Here is a 14,383-nt window from a genome sequence, read left to right as displayed (position 1 = left end):
AATTCAAACTATTCAAATGGTATTAGCTAGTTCATATTTCCAATTTCAGTCAGTTTGCGATATTGTATAATCGGACATCCATTAAAATGATTTTCATCGTAAACTGATAAGAAATAGTGGATTAATGAAAGTTAGAATGTATTAGATAATTAATAGTATTGAGCGGTAGTACACATGCACAAATTAGTCTGGTAGTTTGACGTTTCCTGGTTAGTGTTTGGGAAACCAGGAACCCTCAAGGCCAAAGGAGAAAAAGGAATACCAAAGAATACATTGCGCCGAGAAATGGAAACAGATAAAAGAAGAATGAACAACTATTGGATAGAACTAGAAAGGAAGGCCCAGGACAGAGTGGGTAGGAGAATGCTGGTCGGCGACTTATGCTCCACTGGGAGTAACAAGCGTAAGTAAGTTTGAAGTTATTACGGTCGAAGTGAACATCACAAGATTCTTGATTCAATCACATATGAAATTGTAGTCGATGAAAACTGATTAGACATTTAAAACGTTAACAAATAAAATCATAACTGATTTGTGACATAATTCGACACAATGTAATATCAACTTATCTTTAAAATATACAAAACTCTCTATGAAATAATAAAAAACTGATATATGAGGCTTATATAAATGTTTAGAAATTTCTTTAAAGAAGTTACCTTTTTCAAAGGTACAATTAATTGCATACATTGAATGGATTGATAAAAACTAAACACAATGCGTTCAAAGAGCATTTATCATTTTTATTAACTCATTTATCAAGAAAAGATTAGTGTATATGGTTTCGAACTATTATTATTATTATTATTATTATTATTATTATTATTATTATTATTATTATTATTAGCTTTATTCAATATTATATTTTTGGTACAATATAGAATTCTCAGCGTAAAGTATTTCAACAAGTTTCCGTTTCTTTCTTCTTGGTCGGTCCTGGCGAGTGATCGCCAGTTAGATGTTAGTAGTTCAGTAAATGAACATCTGAATAATGTGCATTCTTTTCGTTGTATATTGCCAGCAACCACATTGTCTCTTATTGAGTTTTTTGTAACTTTGACAACGAAAGGTTGTACACTTTTCAGAAACGCAGCAGAATAGGTTATGCGATTAATAAACATAATGATATATTAAAACAAACAAAAATAGATAACTTGTTGAAATATCTAGACGGCAGGAACAGGTAGCCCAGATGCTCAAGCAGGCCGCCTTTGGGATAAGAGCTAGTGATACTACCGTATTATCTAGAACGAATCTGATAAGGCAGGATTGAAAGTTCAACACATTGAGCAGTAGCTCATTGTTGAATATAACGAAGAAATAAACGAATTAGTAGTCAAGTGTACAACCGAAACTTTTGTGAGTGGGCAAGAAATATTGATTATCTGTTCAAGTATAAATGTAGTTGGGTTGAAGTTCAAACTTACAAATACAAAATTTATCACTTCACTAATTCATAGACTATTACAATAAGTAACATATAAAGATATATAAAGTACTTACTTTGTTGTTAAAACTAATGCACTATTTCCACGAACAGAATGAATATGAAATAGATATTGACCAAAAATACCATCTTTATCTACTTGCTAAGATAGGAAAAAAGAGAGAAACAAACAAATAAGTGAAAAAAATATGAAATTGACATTAATCATCATCATTAAAGTGAAAAGAAGTTATTCATCTGTCGTTGATCAGGTGTAAAATGATATAAAAGTAGAAGAAGATAATCATATGATGGCATTTGTTTTATGTTTTGGGAAATAGACTTTGTTCTATTAAATAATAATAATAAACGTTGTACTTCAGAGATTATTGTACAATGTACTTGAAATCTACCAATCTCTCTCTCTCTCTCTCTCTCTCTATATATATATATATATATATATATATATATATATATATATATATATATATATATATATATATATAGAACTGCATGCCAGTTTACAGGAATGGTCAGGTTGATACAATAAAGAATGTCACATGTAGTGAAAAATAAGTACAATACTAAATAGTTTAAATAGATATAAATGATAAACTGTTTTAATGCAATATTTGCAGCAAATATTATAGTGATATGAAAGGTCAGTTTGGAACCAGTATTTTCTTAATAGGTAGACTAGGAAGTCATTTTTGAGGATGAAAAATGTATGTGAGAGAGAGAGAGAGAGAGAGAGAGAGAGAGAGAGAGAGAGAGAGAGAGAGAGAGATCATAAAACAACTTCGTTATTATTGCATAAAAATAGACTCAATAATATGTATGAAGAATAGTTTATATTAGACAACTGATTAACCACTGGGTAGTGTCATGTTTGTCTAGTCCTTTAGTGTTAATAGAACTCTATCAATTAAGTTGCAATGTGGTCACTAGTATAAGTAGCTTGGAATCAAGTGTACTATGGTGAGACACTACGTGGTTGAAGGTAGTCAACAGAAAACTCTGAATCTAGGTTTTGTGCTAGTTAGCACCCATCAGCAAGGTATACCTACAATAATGAAGGAAACTGATGCTCTCTGTGGGATTCGGACGTTTCAAACTGTGCAGTTAGATGATACGGGTTTGAATCCCACAGGGAGAGTAAAGGTTTCGTTACGTTTACAGGTACCCCATACTGACGAGTGCTAACTACCATAAAACCTCGGTTTACAGCTTTCCGCTGACTAGCTGCAACCACTATATATAATATATGATGCACTTAACACAGAACAGTTAAGGATAAAATTGTTGGGAAAATAGGTGCAGTACACCTGGTATATTGGTTATGAATTATCTAAAATAAATTTCACTTGTATGTGTATTTCAGTTGGCTTGCAGAAAATTTGTGTAATGTTACTTGGTGTAAGATTTGAAGGTCATGTGTTTGATATCATGCATTTGCATAGGAGAGTTGTGGTTGAACAACGTTCAGAAGTTTCACACTTGAGGTAAATCAGGTATTTTACTGCTCTCTCTTTCTTATTTACTTGTGTTGTTAGTTGATATCTTAGTTCGTGGTGACAACTACCTTGGAAGTAAGTTGGTACTTACTAATTATTAATAAAAACAAACTTTTCATCATTTGACATAAAAAAGAAGTGACAATATTGTATACAATAGGATAAAAGTGAAATGTTACAAATGGTAATTCACAAAAGAACTCAATACATTGCATTAATTAAAGTTATTAGTCAACATCGCCGATTCCGAGTGATTAAGAATGAACGAGTGCAACTGTACCAAAACATTTTTCGGGGGGGAGATGATGCTGAGAAATGTAACAATGTAAACGAGACCTTTACATGTCCATTAAAATCTTAACTGATACAATCTTACTGAAATCGTTAAACAACATTATGCCTTAAATCATTACTGTATTAATTGTTGTTTATATTTGTTGGGATATTCAGAAAAATATCCCAAAAAAATTATCCTGTTAAGTCTAATGGTATCCTTGGACTTGAAATGGTATGATTTTCCTATTGGTCAATATTTATTTCACGTGTCATTTTCCTGTTGATCAAATATTGTACAAATGTTATTTTCTATTTTATGGTACGATGTGGTCTGCTTGATCGGTATATAAACAGAGTATGTTTGAAATAAACGATTCATATCGCAGAGGCTGAGACTTGTGTTCTGTACTTAACTAGCTGGGCTAGGCTGGAAGCAGGTCCCATCAGGACTATAGACTGCTCGCATGTGTTTACGCGTCATAGATCCGATCGATAAGTCGCTGCTCTCTAATCGGCGGTCACAAGTTATAACAATATTATTATGATAATGAAGTTAAGGATTACCAATTCAATCGCTTAATCTGTATTGATCTTGTGTAAGCACTTTCTACAAATCCTATACCATTTTACTAGGAATTACTACGGATTTAAAGTTTATCTGAGTAAACAGACAAACATCGAAGAAAATATTTGTAGATATGTGCATATTGATTTGACAAAAAGTGAACTAATTACAAGCTCAGAAGGTTAATTTTTTTTATTAATACCAAAATTTAAGTGATTTAATTTCGTTATAACTTTTGCCCCTGTCAGTTATCGCCAATCAGAATACCAACTTATATGATCTTGCTCCTGTGCTAAACCAATAACATGTCAAACAGTATTACCAGCCTTACGCCAACTCTGAATCCTTATTGATCCTTCTCGCCTGACTTTGCCTGTTGCATTCAGAATAATGCAATATCACCCTTTACTACATGAATCGTATATTTTAGACATATGTGGTTTATATACAAGCGAACCAGATAGCATCTCATCATAAAACAAAAAATAATAATTATAATTCTATATTGTACCAAAAAGATAATATTGAATAAAGCCATTAATAATAATAATAATAATAATAATAATAATAATAATAATAATAATAATAATAATAATAATAATAATAAGCCAAAAGTGGCTGTGAGTGTGAGATTTTAACTAATAGACAAGGAATAAATTAAGAATGGTAAATCGATTAACAGTAGTCAACAGGTCATATGAAAGCTTATGATAAAAGGTGTATATATATATATATATATATATATTTATATATATATATATATATAGTGATTGGATTTAATAACATTGAAAACTTAAATAGAATTTAGATGGTTTGAAACAAATTAATGAGTCGATGAAGTTGAGAAATTTAGGAACACAACTATCATCAGAGAAAAGCGCTACATAGGACAAAGTGGTCGCTCATTGTGTCCACATGTATGTGAACACCAGTTGAATGTTAAAATCCACGAAATAGCCGTGTTTATATCAATACATATGTGCGCAACTATGGGTATGCATGATTGGGAAGACGTCGAAACATTGTACAGAGGGAATGTAATGAAAGAGAATTTTTAGAAACTTGGCACTCTGGTCACGGATTAACCAAGAGAAAAATCGAAATCGATCCACTTTATTAGCCATTAAGGAAAAGAATAAACAATAGAATAGAAGATAATTTAATCACAAATAGGCAGACAACGCTCATATAATTGTGGACAAAAACTAAACGAATTTCAGATCAATAGAATAGATTGTTAGTTAATTGACAGATATTCTTATAGTTCACTTCCGTTTGAAGCGTATGCTGATGACGTCATTAACTAAAAATATAATGAAAGCTTCGCGACCTAACTGTCTGGTTCAGAAAGCAAGACATCAACGAAATGAGATTAACGCTTACTTTAAGAATAAGATGACCATCAGCTTCACGTTTATCATACGGTCTTATAATCCCATCAGAACGAATAAACCGAGGAGGACGAACACGTGAAACTTCTTGTGTTGTATCAGCTAATCTGTTATATAACAAAACGAATGAAAATAAACAAAACTGTAGCGATGATGAAGACAGGATATTAAGGAAATAAAATCGATTGTACAAAGTTTCGTAATATAAACAAAATATCTTCAACAATTAGAGTATTTTTTATGTGAAATAGATCAACATTTATTTCGTAGGAATCATGGACCGATCTAAGTTAGGCAACTACTGGAAACCTGGAAACATTAGACGTCCGTTTCGTTATAGTATGAGTGTCCCCGAAAATGCGCATCCACGATCTCGCACGCGGAAATCGAACCCAGGACCTTTAATTTCGCTCTTAGGTGCTTAACCTCTAGACCTCTGAGACAGGTTGGTTGTCTAACTTCGATCAGTACATGATTTCGATGAAATTCAACAATCTTCACAACTCCATGCTAAAAATTAATTTCGCAGATCAATTAGTTAATAATCTAGAGGAAAAAAACTCCAAAGTATAATATTCCCATGAAGTAAAATTGTTACATCCCTTTAGAGTATTGAAATAAAAGTAGAATACCAGAAGAAAAAACAGATGAATAGAATTTATTAGATATTTGTAACAGTGATAACTTTTTCGAAGATGAATCGCCAATACAAACCATGAGATTGAGAAACAATCAAGAGTATGCATGAAGAAAGATCAATTACACAGTGATATTTTTGTTTCATGTTCACCTATTTCTGATGTGGAGAGGCAATCAGAAGTAGATTAGTGAGGTTAATAGATGGCAATCAGAAGTGACCCAAAGGACGAGTGCCTAACACTGGCTAAGAAATGGGTTAGTTTCCTGAGGATAGAGTAGTATATATATGAATGAGTATGCATTTTATTCCTTAACCCAAAATACTTTCTCGCTCAAATAGTCAGTTGGGGGAGGGAGTAGTGCATAGCACACTGTGTATCAGTATCGAATTCCGAACAAAGCTCGTCACAACAGTTTCATTTTCTTCTTTATAGTAGTAAATGTTAGTATGGATCTTGTAAGTGGAGTAGTTGTTAATTAAGTGGCCATTCTCAAAATAATATACACGATAAGTTGATGACAACGAGTCACTTTCTATTCATCATGTTAAACTAATCTTATTGTGTTATTATAGTAATAGCAACTTGTACTAACACACATCTGTATCACATTCTATGTTGTATACAAATAATTCAATAGGAATAAATTACCTGCGAATTCCTTCAAATGAACTGCTAGCAAAATCAACAACTCCAGAAACTGGACGAGTTACTGCACCAACAAGACCTTTGCCAAAGCCTAGAAAATTAAACATTAAAAAAAATTTACGTATGTGAAAAAATCAAAAACAGACAGGTATGGATGTAATTTGATTTTTTGGTGAATCAGATAGAAGCCCGATAACAATGGGGAATGAATGAAATACTTGCCCCCAAATTATCGAATTAATGCCTTCTATTGATGAACTGTTCAATCACGCTCACACCATAAATAAGTTTAGCGTCGACCCTTGTGCAATGGTTACGGCACAGTTTATGACCATCGCTTTTGTTTATACCAGACATAATGGGGGTTCTTAAAGATAATCCAGTCAGGCATTAAGGAATAATTTGTTTCTTCAATTCTTTACTACATAACTCAAAAATCTTTGCTTCAAGCTTTTCAGGCAGTCTATATTGACGACAGAAGGGGGGACTAGTTCTATCTTCATCGGTTTCGGTAGAGTGGAGGTAAACCCGTTTTTACCTAGTCAATCACATTAGTTCATGGGATTAAGTTCCACTATGCCAGGGACACCTTAAGGTGTGGGTTGAGCTTTGGCATAGCATATATATGGAAAACAGCAGTAATCAACACCAGCACTCAACTTCATTAGTTATTTCATGTGGGTAGTTCAAGAATACGACTATCGCTACAGTATTACATTTAATAATCCCAGATTACTAAAATATCTACCCAAAAAAATCCATACCTTTGAAAAAACCTTCAACTCCTTCCTTTTTAGCCCCTTCGAAAGGTTTTGTAACCACTCCAGTAACACCATGAAATACACCCTAAGAAGTAAAAAGAAACCATTATCGTAGATAATTTTTTTAAAGAGGTACACAAATACTAAAAGTGGTAGACTCATACTGGCTTACCATAAATAAACCTCGACCACCTTGAGCTAGACCAGCACCAAATGTTTCTGGACGTCGTGCTAACTGTTCACGACGTTTACGTTTATAATCTTCATCTAGAGTTAAAGCAGCGATACCTTTACCGAGTGTGCCAGTTATACGTGAAACTGCACCAGCTGCCCCACCTTCAAAAGGAAGAAGTGGTGTAGTAAAATGATTGCTATAAATCTTATTAAAAATCACCTATAAGCATAAAACCTAAACGAAGAACGATTTAATTATTAACACTAAGCAAACCATATCATTACACATAAATGCTAAAGACTTATTTGAGTGTGAAAATGATAAGTCGTGTAGGTTGAACGCTATATACGATTCCCAAGTTATTTCGGTAACCCGCAGTCTAGAACTACACAGCGACTTGAACTCCAGAGAGAAGACACAAGAATGAGAGAAAACACTTTATTCCAAGGTTCATCTTTGTACAGAAAATCATGGGTATTTATAGATTTTGGCGTCTGTTAAATCAACATCATTTTACAGCCAATCCGATAACAACACATTATGCTACCGACCAATAGTAGCACGCCACGTTGGAATTCTAGAACGTTCCATCACACTCTGATTGGCCAGGACTCTTCGGCTCCTTGTGGGCCTCTGGAGGCTCCGTTGAAGTTCTCCGGAAGCCGACCCAACACCTCCCCCGAATAAGATTTCTTTCTGGGATCCACTTGTAGTTTGATAACTGGATTGCGACGGCGTCCCACTATTCTTGTCGTCTTTCTTGTCCAAGACTTCTTTTCAGTGTTCCTGGGCGTTTGTGGCATTGGTGCGTCTAAGATTAAATCTAATGGGAAAGTCGGCCGGTTACTTCGCGTCTGCACCGTTCTTTTGTCCTTAAGGATTTGATTTGTGTGACGTATACATGTCCCAAAAGCTCCTCGAACTTTGTACAGTACTCTTCCCAGTTTTTGCACCACTTCGCCCGGCTCCCATCGGTTCTTCCCGATGTAGGATTTAATGTAGACTTTGTCGCCAATACTGAAGTTCCGGATACTTGGATCGCGACTACGCTCATCCACTAGTTTGGATGGCAACATGGCATCGAAGACTGTTCGAATACGCCTTCCAAACATGGATTCCGCGGGAGATTTGCCGTCTTGAACATTTGGGTTTGGGGTGGATCTGTATGATGTTAGAAATTTTGTGATCACCTGCTCAGTCGTCCCTTCTCCTCCCCCTTTCAGTAATGCTCGTTTAAAAGTGTCCACAAAGCGCTCTGCTTGTCCGTTTGATTGTGGATGATAGGGTGGAGAACGAAGATGATTTATTCCGTTCGTTCTACAGAAATGTTTAAACGATTCTGCGGCAAACTGAGAGCCGTTATCCGTCACTAAGGTCTCTGGTACTCCGAAACTGCTAAATAGGGTAGACAACTTGCGGATCGTTTCTGACGTAGTACAATTTGGCATGATGTATACTTCCGGCCATTTAGTGGATGCATCTACGATAATTAGAAACATTTTACCTTGGATTGGACCGGCAAAATCTGCATGAAGTCTTACCCAGGGTCCCGCGGGCATAGGCCAACACTGAGGTTCGCATTTCGAAGGATTTTTAGCGGCTTGAATACATGATGAACAGTTACGGCATTTATTCTCGATATCTTTGTCCATTGACGGCCAATAAGCATAGCTACGAGCCAAAGATTTCATTTTACTGATTCCAGGATGGCCACTGTGAAACTGCTTGAGAACCTTGTGACGTAATAACTTCTGAATAACAATGCGATCACCGAACATAATACAGGAGTCAACAACCATTAGAGAGTCCCGTCGACGAAAATATTGCAAAAGTTCTCCGTCGAGGCGATTGTTTGGCCATTTGGTCAAGAGATAGCATTTAACTGAGCTCAGTATCTTATCACTTTCAGTTATCTTCTTGATAGTTTCAAAGGTTACTGGGAGTCCATTAACTGCGTCATCCAACACGCGATGAACTTCTTCCTCGGCTTTTATATTTGCTACAAGAGTCTCCTCCGAGGTTTTCGATTGAGAGCCTATTAATCTCGACAATGCGTCAGCTTGCCCGAAAGCGGTAGTAGACTGATACTTGATCTTGAAGTCGTAACCCAGAAGTGTGGTTGCCCATCGTTGCAGTCTGTTTGCGGTGTATACAGGTATACCTTTCTTCGACCCAAAGATGGCTAGTAATGGTTTATGGTCAGTTAATAGGGTGAACTGACGTCCAAATATCATCTTGTGAAACTTCTTTACAGCGAAGATAATCGACAATGCTTCCTTCTCGATCTGACTATAGTTACGTTCTGCTGACGTTAACGATCTAGCCGCATGTGATATCGCTTTCTCAGATCCATCTGGCATGATGTGAGAAATAACTGCTCCAATGCCGTAGTTTGATGCGTCTGATGCCACTACAATGGGTAAGGATGGATCGTAATGGGTGAGCAGCAGATCCGAGACTAGTACTTTCTTGATTTCATCGAAAGCGGCTTGGCAAGTTGCAGACCAATTCCATTTTACATTCTTCACCAGAAGGTTATTCAGGGGGGCACGTAATTGATGAAGGTTTGGAATAAAAGCTCCATAATGGCTAACTAGTCCCAAGAAGGATCGTAGTGTGGGGACATCCGTCGGTCTGGGCATAGTTTTCACTGCCTGGGTATTCTCCGGATCTGGTCTTCTTCCATCTTTGTCGATTATAAATCCAAGGTAGCGTACTTTTTGCATACAGAAGTCACATTTCTCTGGACGAAGTCGAAGTCCATATTCGGCTATTCGCGTCAGCACCTGGTCAAGCTTCTTTTCTAAGTCTACTCTATCTACTCCCATAATTATTATATCATCTAGGTAAGCTGCAGCACCTGAAACATCTTGTAGCATAGTATCCATTATTTGCTGAAATATGGATGGGGCCGTCTTGACTCCAAAGGGTAATCGATTATACCGGAATAGACCCTTGTGTGTATTTATGGTAAGCAGGTTTTTAGACTCGTCAGCAACAGGGATTTGTAAATAAGCTTCTGATAAATCCAACTTTGCAAAATGCTTACCTCCGTTCAGTTTAGCAAAAAGATCTTCAGGTAAGGGTAATGGATACTGATGAGTTTCTAAGGCTTCATTCAACCCGGTTGAGTAATCGGCACATAAACGGACGCTACCATTAGTCTTCTTTACTACTACTATCGGTGCGGCCCATTCTGAGAAATTCACTGGTTCAATGACACCTAGTTTCTGAAGTCGTTCTAGTTCTTGTTCAACCACTGGTAGAGCAGCATATGGTACGGGTCTCCTAGGTCGGAAAACAGGAACAGCTGAAGGCTTTAGAGTTAACAGTGCTTTGGCTTTCGTACATTCTCCCAACCCTTCTCTAAACACGTTTTGGTGTTTCTGTAGCATGGCGTTTTTCTGATTCCATTCTGGGGTGTTGTCTGTACTTACTCGTCTGCAGATACTGTTGATAGAATGATCTGCTAGTTTAAGTGTTTCTATAAGGTCCAACCCCATTAAGTCTAGTGCTGGCTTCTTAGTAAGATACAATGTTGCATTTGTTGTTACCGTACCTTTAGAAACAGTGCATGGCACTTCTCCAACAATATTCAACTTCCCCCCAGATGCACTGTGTGCCAGCTGTGTTGTTGGGAAAACTGTGGGTCTCCCAATGTTCTTCCACGTTTCTGGGCTGATTAAAGTAATATCAGAAGCTGTGTCCAGCTGAAGACGGGTACGGTGTTTATTAATATTCAAGGTCACATACTTTCTTTGGTGGCAACTTCGTGCTCTGTTATGTGATACCAATATCTTGTTGGTTGGAGCACTATATCTGTATTTCTTTGAGTAAGATTTCACGGAACGTTTTCTATAGTCTCTTCTCCTGCAGAAGTTTTCTTTATGCCCCTTCCGATGACATTTGCTGCAACGATGTTCTTTATATGGGCAAAACCTCTTATAGTGCCAACCTCCACATGCCCAACATGGAGATGATGGTTTGTCGCTGTTATTTTGGAAATTATGGGTACTGGAACCTTGAAAGACTTTTCTCTTGACTGCATTGACGTTACGGAAACAGTTACCGTTTTCTACCATTGAGGTATCATGCTTTAAGTTTACTAACCTTTGGCACTCAGTAGTCACTTCTTGCAGGGTCATATTAGGGCAGTGTTCGAGTTTGCTTAGGATTCTGGTTCGGATATCGGCATCTTCGGGTGAACGCAGACTGCAGATAAATACTAAGCATTTAAACTGATCTTCAGACATGGACGACAATCTAAACCTCTCACATTCTCGGTTCACAGTTCCTGCATGCTTTACCCAATCATCTCCTGGTTCTTTTGTTAACTTTAAGCACTGGTAACGGATATTAAATAGAGATGATTGTTCTCCGAATATTTGGGATAGGGTTTTGACTGTATCATCAAAACTAAAATCTCGTGGGTTCTTCGGAAGAATGAAGTTGCTATAGCGTTCATGTTCCATAGTCCCAAGTTTTCTAAGAAGTATTCTGACTTTTGAAGCATCATCCAGTTTGCAAAGATCAATATAAAACAAATCTTCATACTTCTTAAACCACGACTCGAAAGTTACACCTGCTACACCATCAAAATTAAATTCATGGATGGCGTTAATGACTGAATCAGTATGTGATACTTGAGATTCACTAGAAGCAGGGTTTTTCTCGGACAGGCAGAATTTCTGCATCAGGGTTTCCATGATTCTAATATGGGACTCTTCAAACCTCTTTTCTTGACGCACCATATAAGCTTCTAATTGCTCCAAGGAAATATTCATTGAAGTTTTCATCCCCGTCGCCACTGATAAGTCGTGTAGGTTGAACGCTATATACGATTCCCAATTTATTTCGGTAACCCACAGTCTAGAACTACACAGCGACTTGAACTCCAGAGAGAAGACACAAGAATGAGAGAAAACACTTTATTCCAAGGTTCATCTTTGTACAGAAAATCATGGGTATTTATAGATTTTGGCGTCTGTTAAATCAACATCATTTTACAGCCAATCCGATAACAACACATTATGCTACCGACCAATAGTAGCACGCCACGTTGGAATTCTAGAACGTTCCATCACACTCTGATTGGCCAGGACTCTTCGGCTCCTTGTGGGCCTCTGGAGGCTCCGTTGAAGTTCTCCGGAAGCCGACCCAACAGAAAATTTGTCTGTTACTAATACTTAAGAGATTTCACAACATTGATGACTATTTTGTATGCATAATTATAGTAATGAAAAGACAGCATTATACAACTTCTGTTTGAATCGATACATTGATAGAAGATTAATTCTTGAATGGAAGATCATATAATGAATCAAGTAAACAGTATGAGATATTATTCTTGGAGTTCTAAAGAGAATCTGTGGCAAGTGGAGTTCAACTACGTTGAGTATGAGACAGTTACACACAGATAAAATTAAATGATTGTTAGTTAATGTCATGAATTAATTGAAGCTAAACATGTAAATCGTTGGATCTCAGTTCATCTGTCCATGGGTTAAGCGCTCGCCACGACCCATGTAGGTCCTGAATTTGACCTCCCGTAGGATCGTGAATGTACACTATTGGGGAGTCACATAATAGGACAACGTGGATATCCTAGTTTTCGGAGGTTGCCTAACCCACATCAGTCCATGAAGTGAACCATAAAATGAGTTTAATTGGAATCACGAACCAATCTAATTTAGGCAACCATTGAAAACCTGGATAGCCGCTTCGTTCTAGTATAGGACTCCTAACCAGTGCACATCTGTGATCCAGTAATTGGGAATCAAACCCAGGGCCTTTAGTCTAGCGCGCTAAATCTTAGTCTCTACACCATTGAACAAAGTTGCCAGTCTAACCTAGATAGGTTCATGCTGTCAGTGAAAGTCAGCAATCTCCACAACCCCTTACTGGCATATAAAATGAGTGTTAGACAATTGATGGTGAAATAAACGAACAACTAGAAGACAATGATTCAAATTTGACATACCTACAGCATGACCAAGCAAACTTCGTACACCTAGAGTGACACCTTCAGCAAATTCTTCCGGACCGAGGATTGCACCCTATAATAAAATAGCAAAAATTGCGGTGCATTTAGGCAGGAAATAACAAATATATATATATATATATATATATATATATATATATATTTTGAAAAGATCGAGAACAAAGATTCTAGCAGAATAGCATGAATTTATTTTATTTCGTTGGTTCACGTCAACTGCTTACAACCTGCTTGTCAACGTTTGATTGGGTTATTGAACATGTCGTTTTTATAAAGAATTAATAGTTTGTCTGACGGATAAGTTCTGGTTAGTGAATTGTTAAGCCTCCTGGTGATTATGTTTGTAAATACCTCTTTCATGTTATCGCCAACTGTATTTATAAATTTACGTGTTCCTGCTACATTGGCCGACCAGAAAGGAGGACATATCTTAATTTTTTGAGCATATTCCAAAAAGCCTTAGAACAAGAGAAAGAACGACTCTAAACAGTGCAATTAACAAATATGCCTTGGACATCAAGTTGATACCTTGCAATCTTTTAAGGTGATTAATAAACAGTCAAACTCCAGTCCTGTGAAGCCGTTGCTATCAGGCGTCTAAAACCTGATTTATGTATTCAAAAGGAGATGGATATTAATCTTTCTTTGCCCTGGTGACAAATATTCCTTTGTTGCATCTTAAAACACTTTTTTAAATTCTTTCTAGCATTTATTACATCATTGAGTTTTTTATTTAGACTGTCTTTTAGATTATTAATCTTATTTTATCAACTGAGCTCTACTCATTTTATTCCTATCAATGTTTACTCATTATATAATTACTTGTTTCTGGCCGTTTGTTGTCGCAATCAATGTTGTAGAATGTTCTTTCACATAAGGCATATATTTACAATATTCAGTCTATGGAATTTATTTACAACCTTGCTATGCTAATATTGTCTTCAACATAACTTCCGACTAAATTGTTTAGTGTAAGTAATTTAAACCCATT

The 14,383-nt window shown here is 36.4% G+C and overlaps 1 protein-coding gene across 1 annotated transcript in view; it reads right to left on the bottom strand.

Moving 5' to 3' along the window:
- VPS13A (Vacuolar protein sorting-associated protein 13A) overlaps positions 1 to 14,383 on the bottom strand; it is a gene marked incomplete at its 5' end in the record, with an annotated part of 134,599 nt that overhangs the window by 3,014 nt on the left and 117,202 nt on the right. The window contains 6 exons of the mRNA XM_051219127.1: positions 1,504 to 1,589; positions 5,165 to 5,279; positions 6,462 to 6,549; positions 7,223 to 7,304; positions 7,392 to 7,555; positions 13,375 to 13,450. Coding sequence (XP_051067354.1) covers positions 1,504 to 1,589; positions 5,165 to 5,279; positions 6,462 to 6,549; positions 7,223 to 7,304; positions 7,392 to 7,555; positions 13,375 to 13,450 — 611 coding nt within the window. The remainder of the gene's footprint in view (positions 1 to 1,503; positions 1,590 to 5,164; positions 5,280 to 6,461; positions 6,550 to 7,222; positions 7,305 to 7,391; positions 7,556 to 13,374; positions 13,451 to 14,383) is intronic.

This window comes from Schistosoma haematobium, chromosome 2 (assembly GCF_000699445.3).
Source record: "Schistosoma haematobium chromosome 2, whole genome shotgun sequence".
Lineage (NCBI taxonomy): Eukaryota > Metazoa > Platyhelminthes > Trematoda > Strigeidida > Schistosomatidae > Schistosoma > Schistosoma haematobium.
This window is presented reverse-complemented; position numbering and strand designations above follow the sequence as displayed.